Genomic DNA, 27,543 nt, shown 5'->3' on the forward strand with positions numbered 1-27,543 from the left:
ACTAGAGGCGTAGAATGAGATTGATGTCCCTCAAAAATGTCATTATAGTCGCCGTCCACCGTCGTGAACCTTCATCACTCCCGCAAGACAAGAGCAAAGGTGTGGCGTCTGGTGGCGACGATTTCATTACACCCTCTCCAGACCACAGCGGTGACAAATACCTTCACGGCTTCCCCCTTAACTCCACGTAACCTGGTTGCGCGCATCGGGACGCTTCTAATTTAATTACTCGGCTCACCGTACCTCTCGGCCCCATCTTCGCAAACTCCTTAATCCGATCATTCCATTTTGTTCAGGCAGCGGAAAGGAAGTTCCTCGTCGTCCAGATTCCCTCAATCGGATTGCTCCCGCGGCCCGTAACGGTCGGTCGGCTACCTGATGCTATACCCTTGCTCGGGTCTCATTCAATAAGAGACATAACGAGTTCGGGCTACATCGCATAACGTGACATCAGTTTAAATGTCCTCTCCGGGAAAGTGTGCCCCTGGAAGTCAGATGCGAGCAGCCTTTCGAAGCGTCTTCAATGAGGCGCCCGTGGGTGCTGGGATTAGAGTCGCTCCAGTGAATGGGATGTCGAGCGAAAGCGTCTTTTGATGCTGCGGAATATATTTGAAGGAGGACTCCCCAAATGTGGGTCTCGACGGTGGAAGTGAAACGTTAAAGCGGCTGACATTTTTAGGTCTTCGACATCATCCGATCAGTCTGTATTGTTTCCACGTTGTGAAATGTAAGCTTTAGTTTGATGAGGAACATAGCGCCAAAACCATATGTAAATTTACAGTGTATAGTAAAGCCCTTGTAGCATGTACCGTGAGCCATGATCAGAATGCTTATACATTGGTTACACTGAACTGCAATAGCTTAAGAACTTGGAGAGAAATGTTCATCACTCAATTTGCTAACACATTCCTTTTTATTTTTTTATTTTTTGCGAAGGCTTCAGTATAAACTAGCGTATAGGCAGATAATAACTATGACAGGCCTATAACATGCACTTCGATACAAGTTTTATTATATTGTATAGTTATTTATAATTATGGTAATTTAACGTAGCATACTACCATTAGTTGTAGTATTCAACACCGTATTAATAATCCATCGTATTTAATTTATTTATGAAGATAGGAAATAATATATATTTTCGTCTAGTGAAGACTGGAGGATGGCACTATGCATGTTTTCTAACGTTAACGTGCTTGATAGGGCCATATACGACTAAAGCTGTCGAAAAGCATTCTTCGAACTGTTCCTTGCGCAACATTTCGTACGCGTAAACAAAAGGGCAATTTCTTCCAAGAAGGAAACACGAGTCTATAGCCCGTACAGCGCAGACAATGTGGCCAGACTCATCAGAGACACGGGTTCCAATATCCAGCGTGACGTTACGAGAGTGTATTTCTCCCTGCTACACACACGAGAGTCTTCCTTTTGTTCGTAGTTCGGAATCCTCCGTTCTTTCTTGCTTCAGTGACCCAAGACGAGCGGCTTTTCCGAAATCAATCCGAAGAGACAGAGGTCGCCCGACCGTGCGCACATCGAGACACGTCTTCTTCCGCCATTCTGATGCCGCAGATGAAATAATGGCCTTTGATGGTTTCTTACTGAAATTCGGAAACAAAACAGCGTTCTTGCAGTAGGTTCGTTCCCTTTTTACTGACGGCACTATTTACTGTTGCTCAGATTGGGCTCGTCTTCGTCCGGCTTCTCTGTTCTAATTATCCCAAGCAGCACCACATCTTGGCCCCATATTGGTCCAATATTGGCAACACCGGCCCAATATTGGGCCTTTATTGGACCGGTATTGCCAATATTGAACCATTATGGGGCCAGGATGTTGTGCTGATTGGGATGCTGCTTACAAGCAACACAGCACTCCCTGCTGGCAAAAATTTGCTGTGTCTTTGGTCACTGTGCCAAGTATACGCAAGTAAGTGCTATCCAAGTGCGTTTTAAATGAGTCAAACACCCCGGAGCATTATAGGATCACGATCACGGGGATCGTGTGATGACCACTTAGGTCAGTACCAGCTCGCGTGGCATAGTGGTTAGGGTGGCCACTTTCCGCGCCGAGACTGGGAGGTGAGGCGGGTTCGAATCCAGCACCGGCTGTGCTGTCTCAGGTTTTCCCTGCGGTGTCCGACAGACTTTGCAGAGGAATGTCGGCGCTGTTTCCCCTGAAGTCGTCCCAGGACGCATACGAACCCCCCCTGTCCCCCGCTCCTACATGCTGTCCTCTCTCCACCTGTACACGTCCGTACACAGTTGCTTCGCGGCGCTAACACGGAGTAATAAAGAAACAGGTTTGTGTCATGTTGGTGGCACGTGACAGGTCACGTGGTCTTATAAAGTCACGGACGGACGTACACCGTGTCGTGCCCTATAAAGCGATCACTTACAGGGACTATCGCATCCGTTCCCTTTCGATTTCGAAACTATACAGTGCCGTTTTACTCCGCATTCATCACTGACAATAACGCCGAAAATCTGATGCGAATTGGACGCGTTGTTCATGTGCAGTTTGATGTAACACATGACAAGAGCAGACGACGCATATTGAGAGTACCCCGGAACGCCCTCTCTGTAAACGTCACCCGGACAAGACCAATCAGCGAGCGCCCTTTCGCGCGGACAAAACCAATCAGGGAGCGGCTGGAGGGACCTTGACAACCTACCGACAGGCGAGCAGGACTACGAAGGGACGCGGTCTGCTGATCGCGGAGAATCTCTGATCAAATCAAATCATTTTATGAATGTGCAGTGTGTTTTTGGTTAGCGTCCGATGGGTTCGTACAGCCAGGAGCGCAACACCGTGTTCTACGCAATATAGTCATGTCACAACTCAACACTGGTAAGCGAAAGTCGGCGTATTTACCGAGGACTTTTCACTTAGTATACTGCGATGCGAATGCCAAGCAGACCAGCTCGGAGACAATCGCCTGCGCTGCGTTCCCATTATTGTGCCTGGCTTACGTCATCATGGTGTTTAGCTGCAAAGGGAGTGCGAATATTTAAAACTCGTTTATTTAATATGTGAGCTGTTTTCGGAAGGGAAACTTGGCCAAGTTGACTGTGAAGCGATGACGAACATTGCGGTATCGGTCTGATACATATACGTTCCCGCATGCGATAGTCCCTTTAAAGATACCAGTAAACTAAACTAGATGTTCACAGCAATCACCATGGTGGACAAAGGTGCTGGTGGACAAAGGTGTTCCTGTTCAAAGTGAACAGGATTGAATTTACCTATGCAGCCGTGCGGCACTTGTACGACATTACCCAGCACTTCGATGGAATTGTAGCGTTGTCGCATTGTGAAATAAAGGACTCCGCTCATCTTGGAATTATGTAACGCCATATACATCCCGTTTTCACCGCTTCCGGTTTGGTGCCGCTCTACGCCAAGCACTGTGCCGATTGATACAGTTATATGCTCGGATTTGAGCAGAGAGAGGGTCGTATACGCGTTTTGTGACAATTCACATTCTCACAAAGAGGCGTACGCCTCCCGTTTTCAACAAATCAGGAACGCGAACGATATAATTCTGCATGGTGGCTGGTTCCGAGCGTCCTTAGCCGTGGAGGGACCGGAAGTCTTCGTGGCACCGGAAGTTGTGGCGGGGGTTTGTTTATGATTCACCGAGAATGTTATGCATAGGGGGCACATTACACATGACGAATGAAAAAAGCGGCATCTCAACGACTTCGTGTGGACAATCAAAACTATGAGACTACAAAAAGGCCACAACGATCAATGTCCTACAATCTCAGAACATAACTTCGCCGCATAGCACGTTGTGTGTCAACCACCGCCACGAATGATAGGGTTATCGCTTCTGGTTTGAAGAGAGAGAGAGAGAGAGGGGGGGGGGGGCGTACGCCTTTTTGTAGCAATTATCATATATCCAAATTGCCACAAAAAGGCGTACGCCTCCCTCCCTCTTCGAATCAGAAGCGGTAACCCTGTCATTCGTGGCAATGCTTGGCGGACATCGTGCTATGCGGTGAAGTTCTGTTCTGAGAGTGTAGGGGTAGCCTTCCCTTGAGCATGATGCACAGTCCTCTACTCTTAAAATAGAACTTCACCACATAGCACGCTCCTAGCCAACAAGCATCCCGAATGACAACGTTCTCGCCCCTGATTTGTTGAAAACGGGAGGCGGAGCCTATTTTGTGTTCATTATGCACGGCACAGAATAGGCCCCGCCTCCCGTTTTCAACAAATCAGGGGCGAGAACGTTGTCATTCGGGATGCTTGTTGGCTAGGAGCGTGCTATGTGGTAAAGTTCATTTCTAAGAGTGTACAAAACGAAGGTCCTGGACACCTGTTTACCTCACGCTCAGGGACCTGCGACCTCTTCCTACAACACACCGAGCTGAACATTTTACCTTTCTCACTCCTTCTCCGACGTTCAGTAGACTCTATCCCTACACGTGTTGTACCCCGTGAATCAGCACCCTCTCCCATACGTCTTCGTAGCTTACCTCTATTTCGCTATCTATATTTCTTTGCTGCCGTCCAGGCTCCCGTTACACGTTCGTGTTCCAAGAACGTCTCGTAAAGCACGGCTTTCCTGACCAACTTATTACGCCAGGGAGGAAATAAGATCGTAAGTAAACGGCATTGTGTACCTTGCGCACAAAGAAAGCGGGCTTCAATAGGTTACACGTTTCGCTATATATATATATATATATACGTATATCTATATAGCAAAATAAGTGAAAACAAAATCTGAAGCGCACTTGCGTGGATACTAAAACAAGCAGGTCGTGAATGTATCGCCGGTTGTATGGCTGGAGTATCCGCGGTATAGTACATGTTAACGCAACCAATATATAAAGTGCCGCGTCGAAGGGAGCCAGAATAAAATAACGGTAGCGAAACAAAACAAAAAGTATACGTTCTATGTCAATGGCGGATCGGCGAACATTGTTCGGCTTCGTGATTCAGCAGATTTACGAAAGGAAACGACGTGACAAATGCATGGCGCGCAATATTAATGGAGGTTTTGGCTCGCCAATTTTTTTGTTGTTGTTGTGCGCATTGATAACGTGCACTGGGAACGGCGAGACAGAGTGCGTACAATGTTTGTGCGACGGAGTACTTTTTCTGCGCGTGGACGTTTATGAGAGCAGGCGGCTGATTCTGGGTTGCGTATATCGTTGCCTATGATCTTTTGACGTGATGTTGACGTTGATGATGATGTTGTTGTTGTTGTTGTTGATGATGATGATGATGATGATGATGGCGATTATGTATAGACGAAAAATGGAGAGGTGAGTCACTTTTGACGCCACTTTATCGTTGATGTAGAGGGTTAATTATGATTTCACGGGTTGGAGTGCGCGTTGACTGGCGGACATCCTAGATTCAGATTAGGGTAGATTAGATTAGAGAAGAAAAGAAAAAATGCAGATTTGTTAGCCTCGACGAGGTCAGGACCGGATACTCCAGTAGAGTGTAGATAGTGACAGATATGTTCAACCTACCACCTCCCCATTTTTTTTCTTCTATCCATCATCGTCATCATCATCATCATCATCATTATCTTAAACCTAACAACGACAAAGCGAGTGCGTATTCTTCTATCTATATTTAATCACCAGAATACAACACAGTGTCTGAAATGTTGTATTTGTATTCTTTTTTTTTTTCTTTCTTTTGCAGTTCACATTTGCGTTTGGGAAGTGTAATGAGAACATATTATAGCGTTCCCCGTCAGCAACTGAGAACAGCAGTACTTGTGACATCCCCGGTGCAGACGGCCTGACTAAGAACAGCGAATGAAGAAAAATACAAATCGGCAAAGAGCATTCCGAGCAAACCCCGAGACATAGTCGACATACATCTCTCACTGGGCTGTAGTGCAGGGCGGAAACTTGAGTCGCCATACAATGCATGACATAAGCATATCCAAACATAGGACGCTCTTTCACTCCCTTATCCACCAATGAATTACGGCCTTTTGCGCTTCACCGCGACCAGCCGCGACAAAACTATGTAAACCGAAACCAATTAATTACTGCAACAAATGACCCGCTTCGGCGGCAGATTTTTCTATAAAAGGTGTCCACTGAAGGTCCCAAAAGGGGTAGTACCCATTTTAATGCCGACGGCGCCCTGCTTCAGAAGTTACGTTTTTCACGAAACTCATTTGAATTTTTATTTGAATAATGAGAGCCTCCCGCTCATTCATACGGTGCGCAGCTTGTACACTCTTAAAAATGAACTTCGCCACGTAGCACGCTCCTAGCCAACCATCGTCCCGAATGACAACGTTCTCGCCCAAGATTTGTTGAAAACGGGTGGCGGAGCTTATTTTGTGGCATTATGCACGGCACAAAATAGGCTCCGCCTCTCGCTTTCAACAAATCAGGGGCGAGAACGTTGTCATTCGGGATGATGGTTGGCTAGGAGCTTGCTACGTGGTGAAGTTCATTTTTAAGAGGGTAGGTAGTATAGAACAGATACTCGTAAAGAAGAAAGTTCCTCGATAGGGGGCACCCGTTCGCCAATTATTTAGCCCGTGGATTTAACTGAGACACCCTGTATACTGAAACGCGATAAGCATGACTTTCTCGTGACTTAAATCCAACTTTTTCTTTTCTTTTTCAATCACGTCACATCGCATGTGGACATGGGTAAGAAGCCCCGCAATGTGAATTCCAACAAAGGAAAATGTGCTATACGACTGTCTTTGTACTCGGAATTGATCTTCAATCAGGGTACCTTCAATTTCGAGCCCATTTCAGTGGTTGCCTTGCGATCCTCTGCTGTGTACCGAGACAACGCGTTTTTAATTACGGGCTTCCGAGTTAATTGGACGACGCTGAGGCGCTTTTCACAGTTCGCCCGAAGCACTTTTCAAGCGCGATTAAGAAGAGCAAAAATAATCGAAAGAAGAAACCGTGAAATAGAATGAGAGAGGGGCAGACATGAAACCAGGAACCCCTCTGACGGGGGAAGCTGCACCGAGGATAATTGGAATTGATGAGACTGAATCCCTTCGCGATATTAATTTCCCGGATACTGTGAAATGCCGGAACAGTGTGAAAACAAGTGAAAACGAGAAATGAATGAGCACGAGACCTTTATTCAATATTCTTTTTTTTTTTAATTGAGCGGCGAGAGCATGTTCCTGATCTAGAAAGTACACTCTTAGAAAAGAGGGTGGAGCAGTTACGCCTTCTAGGCACAACATAGCTGTCGCATATGTTGTGCCTAAAAGGTGGCAAAGTTCTACCTACTACCTACGAATGATAGGGGCGAAAGAATTTATTGGCAGAAAAAAAAACAAAACAAAGGACATGGAAGATAAAAGGGGAAAGGTCAGATAGGCAGCAAGTCGGCTTGCTATATTCCCTAAAAAAGGAATAAAAAGTAAAATAGAAATATATAAATAAAGTTAAAAAAACACCCGGCTTACAGGGTTGCCGCTTCTGATTCGGTGAGCGAGGGGGGCGTACGCCTTTTTGTAGCAACTTGGATACATGATAATTTCTTTTATCACCCTTTTACGGCCTTTATCACACGCTACGTTGACCTAGGTAGTAACTATAGAAATTACCATCTTTTCACACCCTTTTTTTCTGAGATCGTACACTCTCAGAAAAAAAGGGTGGAGAAGTTATACCTTTCAGGAGGTAATACTTGTCGCATATGTTGTTCCTAAAAGGTTGCAAAGTTCTACCTGCTACCTCACTCTCTGCCACGAATGATATCGTTACCACTTCTGATTCGGTGAGCGAGGGGGGCGTACATCTTTTTGTAGCAATTTGGATATATGATAATTGCTTTTACCACCCTTTTACACCCTTCATCAGACGTTATGTTGACCTAGGTGGTAACTATAGAAGTTGCCACCTTTTCACACCCTTTTTTCTGAGAGTGTAGGCGCTGGTGCTGGTAGAAACTGGCGCGTCAGTTGCATAGAACCCGCACAACATGGAGGATACGTCAACACTTTTTCTTGTCAATACCACCACCACCACCACCACTATAGAAAGTGTAAGTAAGTAAATGTATGAAACTGTAACTGTCATATCACTGTAAGTCATGTTAAGAGGACAAACTTTCATGTGCAAGTATTCCAACCTAACAATAGAAAGTTTTAGTCAGTGGTTTATCCAACCCCCCCAGCACCACCCAAATGTTTGGCAACACCCCCTACCTTTCTTCCTGTGTACAACTGTTACAATAGAACTGCATCCCTAATTTTCTTGCAACACGCGGTTCTGGATAAACTACTGGTTTCAGTACGTAGTCGCGTTGCGTACGCAGTGGGAACACGCTATAGTGATTTGCGCAAAGCGATAGCGTACGCTACAACAAAACTCCCCTGATAACACAGTCCACAAGGTACAAAAATCTCCTTTTATTCTAAACCATCCTTTATTTGGGCAACGCTGCAACAAACTTTATTACAACGTGTTCCACCAGGGCGGCGCTAGTAAAAGTCCACACGAGTGGCTGGTAACGAAAACCACTTTTCCCGTTCCCGGTTACGAGTTCACGCCACGGGAGAATAGAAAGCCCAAGCGAACGAACGGCCCAGGTACACAACCCCTATTTCTAGTTTCACTTCCTTCCCGCAACCCTTTCCTTCACTCCAAGTTACAGCTTTATGACTTTGGGTAAAAGTTGCACGACGTCATTAACGGGACCCCGACGCGACTAGTCCGGAGAAATAAAGTGAATACGACCGCATTACCGCTATCGAGCCACCTGGGAAAGCGCCAACAAAACAGCCTCTGCTGCGTTGCTCTCGTGTTTTTACGTGCAAACGAACTATTCATCCGACGTGACTCCTCACGGGCGAGCTCCCGCTTTCGGGAGCTTTTCGTTGGAGCTGCGTAGGCGGAGGAAGAGTAAGGAAGGGTCGGAGTAAAATAGAATGCAGGAGCCCAAGCAGCACATCATTTTGGCCCCATATTGGTTCAATATCGGCAATACCGGCCGAATAAAGGCCCAATATTGGTCTAATCTTGGACCAATATTGGGCCGGTATTGCCAATATTGGAGCAATATGGGGCCAAGATGTAGTGCTGCTGGTCGGAGTAAAATAGAATGCAGGAGCCCAAGCAGCACATCATTTTGGCCCCATATTGGTTCATTATCGGCAATACCGGCCGAATAAAAGCCCAATATTGGTCTAATCTTGGACCAATATTGGGCCGGTATTGCCAATATTGGAGCAATATGCGGCCAAGATGTGGTGCTGCTTGGTAGGATGCGCACACCTAGGATTTTTCGCGACAGGCGCAGCAAGGATATAGGGGTGTGTGGTTAGAAAGAGAAACGCGCCATGCACGAAGAAAAATGGCAAGTAATATGCGAAACAACTCTGTGGCACTATATTTCTGTGAAGATAAGACTTTCGAAGAAAACTGTTTTTGCGTATGTGTTAGAGATCAGTTTTAGCTTGACAACCATTGTGAAGAACTTTTTTTTCTATTTCTTTTTTTTTTTTACGTCGAGTCATTCAGCAACGGTTTTGTATACGAGAACTAAGTTTAAAGTCGTTCCTTGCAAGTGAGACCCGCGTTTGATACACAAACAGAGGAGCTCACGTCGTCGAGCTCAAGGAGCTCAGGGAGCTCCGTCGAGGAGCTCACACAAACAACGTCGAGGAGCGTCTGCAGCCTCTTGTCATTTTCGCAATCAAAGTCGCGTGACACAGTCATAATCACAATCATTTCCATAACAATTTTCCATTAACAATCAATCAATCAATCAATCACAATTATCACTCATCACATATCGGATCATATCCCATCATCAGAGTCAAATAATCAATCATAATCGCAAAATAAGAGTTGTTGTTGTTGTCATATGACAATGCTTACATGACGCAATAAACCACATTTATAAAACTGTCATAAACCTCACTCGTGCAGACATATTGTTAACTCTGTTCACGTCTATAGTGTGGTACAAACCTCAAATTGAAGTGAAGCCCAGCTATTCGAAAAGCAAGCAACGCGGAAGATTCAAGATATACAACAGGACCGGCCTCGATGTTTTTGGTAGCGTGTGCTGATCCCAAGGTGGCGAGCTCTAACAGGGCAGAGGGCGCCAGCAACTTGGTGGCAGATAAGAGTTGCTTAGGCACGCCGTCCTTCACAAGGAACGTTAAATGCAACAAATAATTCGCGAAAAAGACAATGAGTGCCAGCGCCAGGGGTGGAACTTGGGCCCTCTCTGGATTAGTGGTCAGGAATGCTTCCTTAACGCCACATTAACGCCACATTGGCATAACGGCACATTGGATGCGGTGTACAGGTAGCACCCCTGACCAGTAATCAGGAAGGTCCGTGTTCAACCCCTGGCGCTGGCACTCCATTGGCCTTTTGGTAAATTACTTGTTGGCCTTGTCCCTTATAGGCGACCCTGTGTTTACCAACGTGTGACGTCACGAGCAGACTGGTTCGAGGTTATATGTTGCTGTGGTGGGCAAGAAGCAGGAAAAACGCGTTGGCTGATAGGCCGAAAAGGCTGATAAGGTTGATAGGTGCTCACCAGCGTGCTTTGCACGGCGGCGAAATGTAATCGATGACACCCGTTTCAGTTTGAAAACAAGAGGGCGCATCTGCGCATGCGGATGGAGCAGACGTCTCTGGTGGGCAGAAGGGTGTAGGAAGCTGCCTTTCTGTACCACGTAGCAGTTACACCGCTTTGCGGCATGCCTCTTATAGCGACCGAAAATACAATGTGACTCGATATTCGCGCGATTTTTGCCCACCAAAACAGGGCAGCTGCGCCGCCGCATCGCTGTGACGTCACGCACTGAAGTGTCGTCACGCACGTTAAGGCAACCTCAGGTGGGCAAAATTAACGCACAGATCGACTACTGTGGCATCGTTCATGATCATATAGTTGCCTCACGGCGTAATGCCACGTTATCGTAAAGAAACACAAGAAGTACGCTTGAAGCGATACAGAGCGAGCGAGAGAACGGAAACGTTTATGCTCGGCCCAATTAATCGGTGCCTTCTCAGAAAGGAAGCACTTACCCGAGCGCGTTCATGATGTTTGCCTCGAAGCGCATTGCCTCTTCAGCGGGAAATTTCAGCGCGGATCCAATCACACTTTAAGTGCCGATGCTCTCTTTCACTGTACCCCACGTATTTCGTAGGCGGGCAAATACTGCTAGAGGTGGCGATGGGTGTCGAAAGATGAATTTCTTTCTACCGCCTCGAGGGCTGTCTTTCTAGCGTCCCGAGGGCTGAATTCGTGCCTCATTAAATAATCGACAGGCAATCGATCGCTTCCGGTTCTGCGGGAATCTTTTTGCATTCCTTCGAGAGGATCCTTCAGGGGAACAGACGACGTGCCAATGGCGTGCCAACAGACTGTCATGAGCGTCTGATTATGTGTGGTAAGGACGTGCGCGATAGGTGTAATACGAAATAGGTTATGATAAGGCTTGATCGGTAAGGCGCGGATATCACAGCTCTGACGCCGTTGTATTTGGTAGCAGCTTGTCTAAATGCTTTGGTTTTTGATCTTGCCGCCACTACCGCAAGTTCTTGCTCTTATGTACATTTAGCATGTTCTTGTATGTTCATGTGTGAGTTTGTTCCCCTCTCATGTAACGCCCCGCGAGGGCACTTGAGGTACAGTCATAAATAAATAGATAATAAACTTTTTTTTTTTTACTTCAGTCGTCTCTACTAATCATGCAGTCAGTGCTAGTGTCAGTGTTCAATACTAGAATATTCGTGGGCTCTCCTACTTTTGAAGATCTTATCATAGATTTTTATGGTTCCGTGTTAAGGCCGCGACGCAACTGTGGCTGTGAGTGACGTACAGACGGAGAACGAGCAGTAGGAAGGAGTGGAGGGACAGGGGTTTAGTATGCGTCATGGGCAGACTTCAAGGGAAACTGTGCCGACGTTCGTCCGGAAAGTACGCCAGAAAACTCAGGGAAAAAGCTCAGAGAGCACAGGATTCGATCCCACTACCTTCCAGTCTACAGCACGCTCTTTGTGTTGCCACCATTCAGCGGGTGCTTCTTTCCGCTCGGTATACTTTCAAAGTATATACTTCAAAAGTACTTCCAAGCATTTATCAGACACGTTGCGTAGTGGTAAAGCCAAGACATGACCAAGCTATCAAACGATGCAACTGAAAGAACACCGCTAAATTCGAAACAGGCCACAGGGTACGAAAAGTAAAAGAAGCAGTAATTTCTAGCATGGAATTATACAGTCAAGGAACTCCACGTGCTTTGCGAATCAAGAACTTAAGGCCAACAAGTCTCTGTTTTGGACAGTCTGAACAATGAGCAGTCTCGCAAGTTGTATCTAATCACTTGAACGTGAAGGATCTCAGCGGCGTTCCTCGGGTTCCCCATTGAAACATCTCGAGCTTCTTCAGACATCTGCGCACCACTCTATTTCCTTGAAGGATAAGAAAGAAAAATAGAAAGAAAGACTGGACGTCATTGTGAACGCTACCCCGCATATGAAAAAGAGAGAAACATGGAAAAGTAGTTTCCCAGACGTGTGAAAGAAATTGAATTAAAATACATTGTTACATGGTATACCCTTTCTTTTTATGCGACCTCGGGACAGTTTTTATTAATCTATCTCGTACGGCACTAAGTAAACCAAAGTGGATGGACAGTTTGTAGATATGAAATGGGAAACTTATTTTCTTTTCGGTTACAAAGTTTCTTATTAAAATAGACCCTCGTAACTATGTGCACTGTTAATATGCAAGATATCTTCAAGGATATCTTCAGATCGTGCAAGAAGATGCTGTGTTTCTCTGTAACTCAATCACGCCTGCATGTTAAGCAAGTGGCTCTTATATTTGCGCTGCTGCCTGCGCTTCGCAAAGATCCGTGATTTCTAAAATGTGTCTGGTTCGATTTAGTTTAGCATGCATCGAAAGCGGGCAAACAAGATGGCTTAACAGGACTGTAGGAAGAACGTTCGTAATACAAAGGAACAGTGGCACACTCGTAAAAATGAACTTCACCGCATTGCACGCTCCTGGCCAACCATAACCTTGAATGATATCGTTATCTGCCCTGATTTGTTGAAAACGGGAGGCGTACACCTTTTCTGTGACAACTATGAACAGCATAAGTGTCACAGAAAAGACGTGCATAATGTGTGTGCCGTGCATAATGAGCACAAAATAGGCTCCGCCTCCCGTTTTCAACAAATCAGGACAGATAACGATATCATTCGAGATGATGGTTGGCTAGGAGCGTGCTATGCGGTGAAGTTCATTTTTAAGAGTGCATCTGCGAACAACATATTCTTCTTCTCAACCTACATCCATCTTAAAAATCCGCTAAGAGCGTTGAACAGTAAACAATGCCACACACACACACACACACAAAAAAAAAAAAAACGTAGGTTACTCCAGAAAGGAGTATCAATACATTTCAATATCTACCGAAACTGTCTCTTTAACTTATCTGTCTCATTCCCTTTCTTTGCAACATTGTAATGGTTGTCACTTCCACTTTGTAGGCCCAATGCTTTCTTTCCATTCATCGAGACCTCCGTGTGATACTGCCCAAAGCTTACGTGCTCGCACCTGTCAAATTCAAGGCCTGTATACCAGGGACTTTGAAATGCAACCGAACTTATTGATTCCAGCGTGCTGTTGGCACACAGCGCGGACGCAGCGCCGCCATGCGTAAAGGGATAAGCTGCAAAACTTAACAAAAAACACAGCGCCGCGAGGAATAACGCGCGCGACAAAACCTCTTCCCGCGCTCGAACTCGCACGCTGGCTTTTCGGGGGAAACTTATTTATCGCGCCCTCCAACAGAAAACTTTTCAACGTTTTCGAAACCATGTCGCACTTTACAGGCCTGTTTGTGTGCTGGATGGCTCTTGGACATACTCGATGGATTAAAAGTAATAACGCCGGTGTAGCAGGAGACGGCTAGGATTAGTTGGGTAACGGGCATGTAGTGTGGAATTAAGCGACTGGTTATGTCGAGCACTGAACTCGTGATATGTCCTTACATCGCCGGTTTCTCACATTCGCAGCAATTAATGTGAGGGTACACTCATAAAAAAAGAAAAAGGTAACCTGTAATTCAATACTGGTATTGTGTATGTGTTTCTTTTTCTTGTTAATGGGTCAGCACTAGAAGCGCCATTTCGAAGAATAGCCGGCGTCGTAGCGGGGTGAGTGTGGTGTCCGTGTACAGCAGTAGAAGAGGATATGTAGTGGTAATATGCAAATGATAATAGTGGATAGTTGTGGTTAATTAGTAGTAGTAAGTAGAAGGTAAATTAAGCGAAATGAAAAGAATTACACGTTAGCCAAAGTTAATTAAACGTAATGTGTAGCACAGTAATGTCTAATAAAGTAAATATCAGTTGTTATAGCCAGTGCTAGTTAGTAATTAGTTAGTAATAGTTAGTGATAGTTAGATATAGATACTGGTACCTGGTCACATATTCTTAAATATTTTGCAATCCCTTCCTTGCTACGCGCATGCGCCGTACTTTAACGACTTCACGACCGCATTGACCACGACATAGGCCACATTCTGTGAATCGCAATCAAGTATACAGCCTCATATGTATTCAGAGAAAATGACCGCAGCACGAATGAAAGAGAACTCATTTGAGAAAGAACTCAAAGAAAGAAAGAAAAAAACGAGAAATGGAAAAGTACGTCTGACCCGTTTGCGCGCCCGCAGTCACTTTGGTTCAGCAGATAAGAGAAGAGAAATGGAGTGAGTGCCCCCTTCTGAGGAACGATTTCAGCGCCTGTATAGTCCTCTAAGCCATTGGTACTCGTACATTATCAGTTGTAATATGTTATATTTTTAGTTGACTTCAAATGCGATTGAAGAATGGCAGTTCATGAATAGGCAAACAAGTGAGCTTTCACTCAGAGACGTTACCACTTACACCGTGCCAGCTACACACTCAGCAACGTACTGGTCCACGCCAGCAAAGTAGAAGGAGTGGCAAGCATGCAGACTTGTACGTATCTTGAATACGTACTCAAAATACAGTATTTTAAATACTTTTTCCGGTATTTTGGTACTCTACTCAATACTTTTTGCGACAAGTATTTTTAATGTATTTAAAATACTTTTTTCGGTATTTGCTACTCAGTACTCAAAATACTTTCCTTCCTCGTCAAGCCATATCTCCAGCACGCTTCCCGCCGTGCAGATTTTCAGCTCACTGGAATTTAACCCTCCTTTTCTTCTTTTTCTTTTTTTCGGGAATGCGCGAATCTGTCATTTAGCCTCTTGTACAATAGGCTGGTCCCAAGCCTGGCCTTGCTTGTGAATAGCAAACTTCGTCAGAAAACCGTTCCTATTCATATTGCCAGGTGAATCACCAGGGGATTAGGAACAAGATAATCCCGGCATTTATTTCCTTGGTCATCAAAGCAAGAAACATGTGCCAGAGGTTGAAAGACCCGAACCGACATACAGGAGGGATTACGAAGTTTTGGGTCAGAACATATCAACAAAGTTTACTTGGGTTCACCAAAGTTCACCAAACATTACTTGACACCAAGACTTTGCAAATGAAAGATATGCATGGCTGATGAAGTTTATTCCCTTCATTTGTAAGGCCACGTTCAGAATACGCGTTTCACTTCCTGCTAATACTAAAGTACTTTAAAGAGTATCTTAAATACTTCTTAGAGTATTTAGTACTGTACTCAAATTACTTTCAGTTTTGAGTATTTTGTACTCTATTTTAAATACTTTTTCCATGGAGTATTTAGTATCTTATTTTAAATACTTTTGCGCAGTATTTTGTACAAGTCTGCAAGCATGGTGTAACTGACAGCATCTCTGGCAAGAACTAAGGGTGTCTTTGTTCGAATCCCATTTCATCAACCGCCATTCATTAGTCGAATTGCAACGAGGGAGTTATGACGTTTAAACATTTTGCTCGTCCTTTGATGTTTCTCGGCCTCAGTTAGAGCTACGTGACTTCAAATTCCGTGAGTGTCGTACGGGGTACCGAACGTTGTCGTAACATAAAGACTGTTCTGTTGTTCAATGTCATCTTACGGCGTTTTCAATGGTGATATGAACAATGATATGATGAACAGCTTTCGTGAAATATTGGTTGTTTGGTGTGGTTCCTGCCATATACGCTTCAATAATGGTTTCATACTTTTTGTTCAATGCTCAAAATCACCATGGACCTGCCTTTCTAACATACTGCTCAAAACTGTATTACTATGAGGCTGCAATAGTTTCCGCGCAAAAATATGCATGCATTCCAATTTAAATTTGACATCCAGGTAGGATGTCGTCAGGAAGCCCCACTGACAGATGTCTTTTCAAGATGTCTTTTTCAAGATGTCTAAAAGACAATTTTAGGACATCCTGTGGGTCTTTCTAACAGCACCACATTGTAGAGTAAGACCCTGCTGGAACGGCGGAAGACCTCTGTCCTCTGACCCCACATCACCTGGCTCTGACTACCCACTAAGGAATTATTTACCAAGGAATAGCAAGCCATCCTTTCTGGTTGACTTTTCCTGACAAAATAAATAGGTCCCCCAACACACACACACACACACCTTGCTTTTCACCACTTTTTGTCAAAACTCACACTTTCGGTTCTACTTTTCTCTCTGTGTTGTCCTCAATATATCCTGATGTGTATTCTTGATTTTGCAGATTCCGTGCAAGGTCCTCACGAGCGCAGGCTTCTATTCGATCTGCTCTCCAATTACAACACCCTGGAGAGGCCAGTTGCCAACGAATCTGAACCTCTCCTCCTTAGCTTCGGCCTTACGCTTCAACAGATCATTGATGTCGTAAGTACTGGGCTGCATTCCACAGACATCGGTATGTTTGTCGCTTCTACGGTAACCAGAAAATAATGCTGCAGTGGCTGCAATCGTCGCATACACATCCGTTACAAGGGTCCCTTACTTTATGACCGATATGAGTGAACTGAGACGTGTTTGTTGTATGGTAGTAAGGGCTGTTATACAACCCTTGAACCGATACGCGTGGCAACTGGGGTTTTTCCTGGGTTTTCCTCAGACGCTTCCAGACATATGTTGGCACAATTCCCTTAGAACAGTGGTTCCCAAAGTGTGGTCCGTCCACGGACACCCGTGGGGTCTCCGAGAGTGTTCCTGAGGGTCCGCGACGATCGAAAACAGCTCCGAAGACCGTCTTGGCGAGTGCTGGTCACGTCATCTCTGAGGGGGACGTTATTGATATGTGACGATATTTATGATACTAAAGAAGGCAGAAATATACTACCTTCTCATTCCCTACATGGCGGTGGCTTGTTTGTTTGTTTGTTTTTCTTAATTTTTGCCTTTTTTCGGGTGTCCGCCATTATGAGAAGTTTGGGAAACGAAGTCGCCCCAGGACGCACATTCCCCCAGGGCGTCAGTCGTGACGTTGCCCACCTCTGTGAGGCCGACAACAGCGAGCCCTTTCGCCAGCACTAGCACCACGATACGCGGCAAACGACGTCTACTTTTTACTGGGGTCTACTACTACTAGGGGGGTCTACTACTATGAGGGGGGGGGTGCCGAAATAGGTTGCCGTTGTCGGCAACACAAAGTGGACATTGCCACGACGATAGCCACAAAACAAGAAAAGAAAGGGGGAAGATGAGAGTTTGAAGGCTGAGGTACAGGCAGGATGAACGGTACTCATGAGACGGAAGTGCACTGTGCACTCTTAAAAATGAACTTCACCGCATAGCACGCTCCTAGACAACCATAATCACGATTGATATCGTTATATGCCCTGATTTGTTGGAAACGGGAGGCGTACGCCTTTTTTGTGACACTTATGCTGTTCATAATTGTCACAAAAAAGGCGTACGCCTACCGTTTTCAACAAATCAGGGCAGATAACGATATCATTCGAGGTTATGGTTGGCTAGGAGCGTGCTATGCGGTGAAGTTCATTTTTAAGAGTGTGAATGAGTGGTGCACTAGAGGGGCCTTTGCATGAGACCCGTTTCTTGGAGGAAAGCCACGAGGTTGCAAGTTTTGGTAGTTCGTTCTACAGTAGAACCCTCGGGAAAATAGGATATCAGTCACTATGCCAAGCCTGCTCTCTATTAGAAATGAACTTCATCGCATAGCACGCTCCTATCCAACCATTATCTCGGATGATATCGTTATCTGCCCTGATCTGCTGAAAACGGGAGGCGTACGTCTTTTCTGTGACATTTATGAACAGCATAAAGTGTCACAAAAGAGGTGTGCGCCTCCCGCTTTCAACAAATCAGGGCAGATAACGATATCATTTGGGATAATGGTTGGCGATGGAGCGTGCTACACCCTTAAAAATGAACTTCACCGCATAGCACGCTCCTAGCCAACCATCATCTCGAATGATATCGTTATCTGCCCTGATTTGTTGAAAACTGGAGGCGTACGCCTTTTCTGTGACAATTATGAACAACATAAGTGTCACAAAAAAGGCGTACGCCTTCAGTATTGAACAAATCAGGGCAGATAAAGATATCATTCGAGATGATGGTTGGCTAGGAGCGTGCTACGCGGTGAAGTTCATTTTTAAGAGTGTAAGATGAAGTTAATTTTTAAGAACGTGGAGTGTGAGAGGTGGGTTTCCCGCATAGTATGGTATGCGCGGCATTCTGTCAAGATACGTTCGATAGTTTCCGGATGATGACAGTGACTGCTGCTACACTCTTAGAAATGAACTTCACCGCATAGCACGCTCATAGCCAACCATCATCTCGAATGATGTCGTTATTAGCACTGATTTCTTCAAAACTGGAGGCGTACGCCTCTTTTGTGACAATTATGAACAACATAAGTGTCACAAAAAAGGCGTACGCCTTCAGTTTTGAACAAATCAGTGCTAATTACGACATCGTTCGACATGATGGTTGGCTATGAGCGTGCTATGCGGTGAAGTTCATTTCTAAGAGTGTAGCTGCAGTCACTGTCATCATTCGGAAACAATCGAAAACTATTTTGTGTGACACTTATGCTGTTCATAATTGTCACAAAAAAGGCGTACGCCTCCCGTTTTCAACAAATCAGGGCAAATAACGATATGATTCGAGACGGTGTCTGGCCAGGAGGGTGCTGTGCGGTTCATTTCATTCAAGTTCATTTGTAAGAGTGTGTGTAAAACGACCAAGTACATCGCTTCCATTTTCTTTCTCTCTCGCACACTCCTTGATAATACGTGAATCCGGGTGCGGGTAAAACTCCACCGATGGCGGCGCCACCTTTACAACGCTGATTGTGCAGTACTTCACTCGCATAGCGCCTTGCAGGCTCAAGCAGCAAACTGTTCCTGCGAATAAGACTCACTCAAATCGCGTATACTTTAATCGATTAACGCCCATATGTCTTATTAGAGTCTGCTTACAAGGACAGGGGACATACCGTCCTTGCATTTTTAGCTGTTTTTTTTTTTTTCGGTCTCAAGTTCGGTGACCGAGTATTCGAAAAAGAGAGGCAATGCGACAGCCGTCATGCTGCGTAATTTTCCGTAATTGGATTCGCGTCCGCTACGTTGTCATGGTTAGCATTCGCAGATTGCATCCCGCGTCTAGGGTTACGAAACGGGCAGATCCGTGTAGAGGCAGGGCAGCGAATATGCTGACTCGCACTACGATGTGGAGATCGATTTATATATATATAAAAGTAAATAGTAAGACATGGACAACAGATCACAGGGAAGTTAACAAAAGCTGGTTTATTTAGTGGGTCATTTAACAGAGATATTATAATACACCATGAGACGTTTAAAAGAACGGTCGACGTTCCGACAGTGGCAACCGTTCTTTTAAATATCTCATGGTGTATTATAATCTTTGTGTTAAATTATGCACTAAATAATCTAGTTTTTGTTAACTTCCCTGTAATCTGTCGTTCACGTCTGATTATTTTACTTACACACACACACACACACACACACACACACACACACACACATATATATATATATAATATAGATATATCGCGCGTATCATATGTTGCGTATAATGAACATTTGGTTTTTTGAACATTACGTTTTGCTCCGTAACTGGTTTTCATGTATTGATATTGAGCTAGCGAAAATGAAGGAGCAATATGTATATATTATTATATTACTACGTTCAGGGTTTTAAAACTCGAGTATTCCTTTTTCCTTCTTTTTTTTTGCATTTGCGTTTATGGAATTGCTATTATTTACCGGTAGATCCAGTGACTGCCGCGCCTTGTTTCACTAAGGTGCAGTTAGACTCCAGGCATTATTTGAGTTACAAACAGGGTTCAAGATAAAACAGTGAAATGCTGTATGTGGTTGTATTTTAAAATTATGCTTTCACCGTTTGGCCTTTTAAATTCCTCCTCCTGTGCGTAGCAAAACAATTACAAAGCACCACCTTTCAGAGGATGTACCTAGATCATGTTAGTCAACGAAATCATTCAAGCAATCCGATGCACACATATGGAACAGAATGTAAGAGGGTTATGCGTGCAATGAATATGCTCCACTCTGAAATGCAACAATGCCGACATCACGCCTTGTACCCTGTAGATCAATTCAACCCTTTTCCGACAATAATTAATAAAAAGTAAGCCCCAAAAGTTAAAAAGAAGGAAACAAGTTTTGAAAAGTTAAAGAAAACACACAGAATAAAGTGACGAATATTGCGGTGTGACGAAAAAGGTCAGAAGCAGAGTGGGTGGAAAAGTCCATCACTTCTCTCCTTTCTGAGTAGAGCGCGAAAACGGGGAAAAAAAAGATACAAGAAAAAGGGTACGTAAAGTGCGAGAAAAAAGCAAGAAAAAAAAGAAAGAAAAAACAAGATGGACTCCTCTTTTGCGCCGGGTATCCGGCTGAAACCACCGGCTTAGAAAGGGGTAGCCATGGCAACTAAAAACGCCTCCCAGCACGTCCTATACAAAGTAGGAGAGAATGTGGAAAGAGGGAGCGATCCGAAAGAGAAGATTCGGGAAACAGAATCGATAGGTTCGTGGGAAGGAGTCTGTCTACCTACCTGTCGGTGTTTCACGCATGCGCGCACGGCCGTGAAGGGATACGTTGCGGACATAAGCTGATAAGAGCACTCGTGCTTCATCTTGCAGAATTGCGGGTGTCAGAATTTTTGAGCGCGCCGCGGTGCTGCCTTCGCCTTCAGCGAAAGTGAGGCTACTGCGTGACCCAGGATAAGACTGAAGCGCCGCAAGCGCTGCCGAGTGATTTATTTTGCTTGTAAGAGGAGTTTGTCAAAAGTAGTTCTCACTTACGGACGGCAGAGAAGTTTCTCAAGTCTGCGAAATAACTCTGCGGGAAGAGGGAGCAGGCTAAGGGTTAGACTTTTTAGTTTTGAGAAGTGATCCCATGGAGCGCTTTCGCGTGTTTATCTGCGGTTTGAGAATGGGTGTGTTTATCAGGGCTTTAGGTACAGCGAGGAAGGTGCGAAAGAAGCGGTGTGTGATTGGCCGCGCACCCGCCGAAAAGGACTTGTTCTCTCAGGGAATACAGGCGCTTCCCAACGGATGTGTCCCTGCATTTGAAAGCAGAGAGACTACGTAGAAAAGCGATACCTTGTTTTCTAGAATATCAGGTATGGATTAACGGTCAATAAAATATTTAAGGTTATTTATTAAACCACTCCCGTATGAAGGCGTGAAATTGGTGATCGTCAAGAAATTGAGCTGGAAAATGTTTTACTTTCAATAATGACGGTTGAACCAGGTACATAAAAATTAATGAAAGAACTGATGTCCCTACAGCTGGCTAACCTTTTCAGTGACTTTCATCTTTCACATAAAAATTATCTTATCACAGAATTCACGGCTGTTCCTTTGACCTTTCATTCACCATGATGCGTTCATAAGTTACTTCGCTATTTCTTTTACACAAATACATTGAGGACAGTGAGGAGACGAAAGAGACGCGTGACGCTTGTTTACATGAGTACAGGTGTAGATCATCGTAAGTATTCGTAAACATCAAATAGGCGTGCCAAACCCGTGTCAAGAAGTGCAACGAAAACACTTCACAATCTGCTCTAAGGAAAGAGTGCGCACAAAATGTCAACATTTTAATCCCGATTACGTGTCACTTTTAGGATAGAAACTATTAGCAAATCATCTATTAAGAAATTACATAGGAGTTATTGGCGAAGTGTACCCTTCTTGTCCTCTTAATTTTTCACAACAGTGCAATTAAGCTTTGCGGGAAACAGCTTGTAAGATATTGTGCATGCATGAATAATTACCGAAAGGTACCGCTCTCTGAAGCCCGTTCTAAACACATCCCAGTACTTAAAAAGGCGAGACACTGTAACACACAAATAAAAACCAAGAACGTCGAAATGTCCATGAGAAGGCTATCGATGCATCCCACTCCAGCAAAGCGTGTCCTCGTTGATGCTTTATAATTTTCGAAAGGTTATCAATCATCTAGGCCTGCCAGCATCGCCACCATAAAACAAAAATACAATGAAGGCAAAGAACGTGAGGCACATAGCTTGTACCTCTCTATCGCACACTTGGCGTTTTGGTAATTCCCGCGCGTAGCTGATCACAGATGTTCGAGAGCGCGCATTAATCGATCTCATAAGAACGCAGATTCCGGACAACGCGTCTTCTGTGGCTCGTGACAGCTGTTACACTTTGGTGCATATCAATGTGCGTTCGCAGTAAAAGTTTCCCAAAAAGCGAAAAGGTGCTTGTTCGTTTCTTAGTAACCCAAGAGAACGCAGCTAGCGAACGTGTAGTTTGTTCGCATCATGCGTTGGTTGGGAACGCACTTCGAATGCAAAGACTCTCTGCAAATACTCTGCCGGTGCCGGCTGTGCTGTCTGAAGTTTTTCCTGGGTTTTCCTCGACGCTTTCAGACATATGTCGGCCCAGGAGACACATTATTCCCCCAGGGCGTCAGTTGTGATGTTGCTCACCTCTGTGAGGCCGACAATGGCAAACCCTTTTACCACCACCACCACCACCACCAGTGGAAAGTGTTTCGTCACTCCATCGTAGAGCTGCGCGAATATTTATATTTTTCGAATAACGAAGCGAGTAATTAACATTCGATCCCATTTCTGAATCGAATATAAAATTCTGTATTTGAATATCGAATCAAAGCAATGTCGCTTCGGAACCAAATATATCAAAGCACTAATATGTAAGTGCTTTCGTGTGACGGAATAAATGGCGACATTTCTCTGACTTTGAGAAAGAAGCGAAGCGCAAACACAATAAAGGGAACTCGACGAGACTCATATGATCATATGAGCCTCATCCTGTTTACGTCTGTCTGCCTCTCTCTCTCTCTCTCTCTCTATGCCCTGTGCGTGCGCGCGTTTTACCTCTTCCTCACACTCGAGGAAATGTCGCCGTTTAATCGAATGTTATTCGAATAGTTTTGAAGCAACCACTCGCAAGCCCGCAAACCCTAGAAGAGAGGGTATGAAACAAAAATGAGTGCTACTTTATGCGAAAATATGTGTGCACATATCACGCATGCCTGCTGCACATGTACACTCTTAGGAAAAAGGGTGGAGAAGTTACACCTTTTAGGAGGTAATAGTTGTCGCATATGTTGTGCCTGAAAGGTTGCAAAGTTCTACCTGCTACCTCACTCTCAAAACAGAACTTCACCGCACAGCACGTTGTCCGCCAGCCATTGCCACCAATGATAAGGTTACCGCCTCTTATTCGGTGAGCGAGGGGGGCGTAAGCCTTTTTGTAGCAAGTTGGATATATCATAATTGCTTTTACCACCCTTTTACACCCTTTATCAGACGCTATGTTGGCCTAGGTGGTAACTATAGAAGTTACCACCTTTTCACACCCTTTTTTCTTAGAGTGTACGCTGCACATATGTGGGATATTATGTGTAAATATTCGCTCCGTTTTCGTTTGGGCTGTAAAATTACTATTCGCACAGCCCTACACTCTTAAAAATGAACTTCACCGCATAGCACGCTCCTAGCCAACCATAATCTCGAATGATATCGTTATCTGCCCTGATTTGTTGAAAACGGCAGGCGTACGCCTTTTTTGTGACACTTATGCTATTCATAATTGTCACAAAAAGGGCGTACGCCTCCCGTTTTCAACAAATCATGTAGATAACGATATCATTCGAGATTATGGTTGGCTAGGAGCGTGCTATCCGGTGAAGTTCATTTCTAAGAGTGTACTCTATCGACATTTCAGATTTGTCTTAGGGTCAATCCGCATGATTTCGACGGGCACTGCCAGCCTTTTCACCCTGGCGTCACGGCCAGGGTGCGAGCGGAGTCCTCCTGCATTTCCTGCAATACAACCGCATCTCTGTGCGCGGCCCGTAAATACCAGAGGGATTAGGTGGACGATGTGTATGCGACGATTCACACAGCTGTGACACAATATACCATGTGTGACATGTATGTTTCCAAATCGCTTTCGCTTTTCTTTCTGCGCGCACTAATATCTCTCTTTCCGACTGCACGCTTTGTCTGTTTCATGCAATTACGCTTCCATTGGCGCAGAGTGAATGTGATTGTTTGAAATCGAAGCCGCCTCGATTAGTTGATTACGCAAACTATCGGGTATTGTGCAGAGTATTGTGCAGATATATCGTGGGAATAAAGGTGTTTTTTTTTAAATCTCTCTCTCTCTTTATGTTGACAGTATATAACGTAATAATACCTTCTACGGTAGCAACCACGGTTGTCCGATTTACATAGCTGTGGTTTTTATGCGGATTATGTCAGAGCACGTCCCATTCACTCTGCGCGTACCGGCGAAGTGAGACGCACATCAACTGAGATACACATCACGAAAATTGTCACCAAATTTGATCAGCTGAAGTCAGTGGAGAGCATAAAACCTCTTTAGACCAATCCAGAGTCCTAGCTGCAGAATAGCGAGCGCATCTCGCTGCATTTCTTACCCTTAGGAGTTAATTTCTAAAACAGAAAAAATCGTACAGCAGCAAACAATACGATATTCGTTAGACTTTTACATTTCATTCCAACCGTATCTGTCAATGAATCGAATGAGAGATGTTGGGATATGACCCTGAAAAAAAAAAAAAAAATCAGTGTGACGACAGCGATCAGGACTCAGTCTACTCTAAGACCATCGAAAGATGAAGACCACTGAAGGAAATCAAATTCCGTTACATTCTTTTTTCTGTTCTTTCCCGTAGGACGAAAAGAATCAGATAATTACATCAAACGTTTGGTTAAATCTGGTAAGTGATGTCACCTGTGTAATGTGCAATGTCGAACGACCGTGTCTCTTGACGGAGCGTACATGCATACCTGTATCTCGCATACAAGTACGCATGTACGCATGATATCGTTTTTTGTTTTTGTTTACGAGACGCTAAACAAGAAAACAAAAACGGAATCTACCGCTCAAAACGCGAAACGTAAAGAAACGACGATGTGTGCTCTCAACTAACCCAACCATCGTTTTCACCCCCTCCCCCTGTCCCTCTTCCTCTTCCTCCTCTCCGCTGCATTTCTTTCTTCCTTTACCTTCCACGAAAGCATCGCACTAAGCCTAACCTGCCCTAACCATTCCCTAAAACAAGACAAAAAAAATGCTGCCATAAATGCTGTAGATGGCAATAGGCGAAAAAAAAGAAAAAAAAAAAGGTAGAGAGAGAGAAAAGAGCCTACCGCTTGCGAAGTGAAGCTCCCATTGATGTCCAAACTGAACTCTGGTTTCTCCTCCTTTCTATAGGATGAAAAGAACCAACTTTTAGTAACAAATATCTGGTTAACATTGGTAAGTTCGCCGATCTAATTCCCAGTGCTTAAAGCGAGAAACAGAGAAACGACAGCAGTCACTGCAGATGCATAGAGGATAAAAGAGGTTGGAGGATGATGAGATAAATCGGCGAACAACACCAGCAACAATTGAAACGTAAAGGCAGGGGAACGAATACGATACTGGCGTGATGCACAAACAAATGCCCGCCAGCAAAGCATGTTCTGTTTGGAAGCGACTGACCGTGAAGTTGCCACAATGGTCCGGGTGCCCGCCTGCGAATTGATCCCAAAATGTGAAACTAAATGTGAGATGATAAACATTCTGAGAGGGTGATTTCTTTCAACCGAATTTATCCTCTAACCAATCACAAAAAAGAAAAAGAAAAGTTCTCACCGTATCTCCAAATAAAACATGATTCATACATGCACTCAAGCATTATGTTGTCAGCATGCACGTGAAATTGCTATCTTCATTATGGCTTCGGTTTCTGGTTTTGATTTATTTTGAAAAATTCCCTACTGTTTCACTGCATGCCCGTAATTAATGAATTACTAAATAGATTGGCACGTAATTTTGCTCCTAATATAGTTGAACTAACTTGAATGTTCGCTGAAGGTAATGATACCTACTTGCCTTGTGTTTAGAATTTAGTGCATGCTTTTTCGTTTTCCTTTTCCTTTTTTTTTTTTATTAGTTCGCATGCGTACTACTCTCAGTTGCAAATTATCATGTAACTTGAAATTTTTAATTCAGATTTTCGTCCAATTTCATGCTTTGGCTTGCAAAGAAATTCACTTCCTCTCAGAGTCTCTAATGACTTTACGCAAAGAATGAATGCCCTTCGATCAAGACGAACTTGTATACTGCCCCTGAATTGTTCCTACTGTAATACTTCCAGACGAGTACAAAAGTATGTTCACGCTAAATAAACACCTGCTCTTTTGGCAGAAGCCGAAATGGAAGGAAAAACATTTTGCCGCAATGGATCTTGAGCGAAGGGTATCATCTAAACCGGCTCTAAACTGGGAGGAAAAATCTTTGGTGGCAGATGAAGTGCCTTTAAGCTCGTGTTCTCCGTACTGGAAACAGAAACTTGTGGTAATCATGAACAGCATAAGGCTATCATCCACCAAGGATTTGCCCGGCATCTAAACTAATACTCAAATAAATTATTATTCACGCTAAATAAACAATAAACCGCGATCTAAACCAACACATGCATAAATTGCTGTTTCGCTTGATTATGTCGACTACAGCTGTAATTGCAATTGAATGTGCTACTCATGTGCATTTTTTTCCTAATGTTGTGTACAACATGTTAGTGTGTGCCCATATTTAAAGTCGTTATATCCTACTTTATTCATAGGATACATTGCATATTTGCAATGCAAGCCAATCTGCCTAACAATACTGACCCTTCCGTGGTTTCTGTTCGTAGAATTTAATTTTGGAGAATCTACTTCTACACAACATGAGACGATCCGTTAAAATATGACAAGTTTGCTTAGTCTGGCGAGCTACGTTGGGAAAGCGGCCGTGGGACTACGGTCTTGCAGATGTAAAATAAACGTTTAAGACATTAGACCAACCATATTTCGCCGCGCAAAGTGAAAGTACGTAATGCTTGCAAAACGCAGAGTGAGCCCATTGTTTGTCCTGACAGCATTCAAAGGATGCATCACATTTCTTTCTCTTTTTTTTCTGATTCATTTTCGGTTTTATGAAGGAACGAGGTTTGAACTGCGTGCGAGCAGCGAAAATTGTTTCAGATGGAGAGATTGCTCAGCGCTGCAACCAATATTGTTTCAGCAAATGTACCTAAATAGGCTGGCCGAGGCACGGACAGCTTCCTTTAATTTTG

The 27,543-nt window shown here is 44.3% G+C and overlaps 1 protein-coding gene across 3 annotated transcripts in view; it reads left to right on the plus strand.

Annotated features, from left to right (window-relative positions):
• Positions 1-27,543, plus strand: part of LOC135371280 (neuronal acetylcholine receptor subunit alpha-7-like) — a 113,754-nt gene that overhangs the window by 62,328 nt on the left and 23,883 nt on the right. The window contains exons 2-4 of one of the 3 annotated variants that reach the window (XM_064605384.1): positions 16,638-16,777; positions 25,111-25,155; positions 25,653-25,697. In XM_064605384.1, coding sequence (XP_064461454.1) covers positions 16,638-16,777; positions 25,111-25,155; positions 25,653-25,697 — 230 coding nt within the window. The remainder of the gene's footprint in view (positions 1-16,637; positions 16,778-25,110; positions 25,156-25,652; positions 25,698-27,543) is intronic. The other 2 variants (XM_064605385.1, XM_064605386.1) reach the window with 2 other exon arrangements.

This window comes from Ornithodoros turicata, chromosome 10 (genome assembly GCF_037126465.1).
Source record: "Ornithodoros turicata isolate Travis chromosome 10, ASM3712646v1, whole genome shotgun sequence".
In the NCBI taxonomy this organism is placed as follows: domain Eukaryota; kingdom Metazoa; phylum Arthropoda; class Arachnida; order Ixodida; family Argasidae; genus Ornithodoros; species Ornithodoros turicata.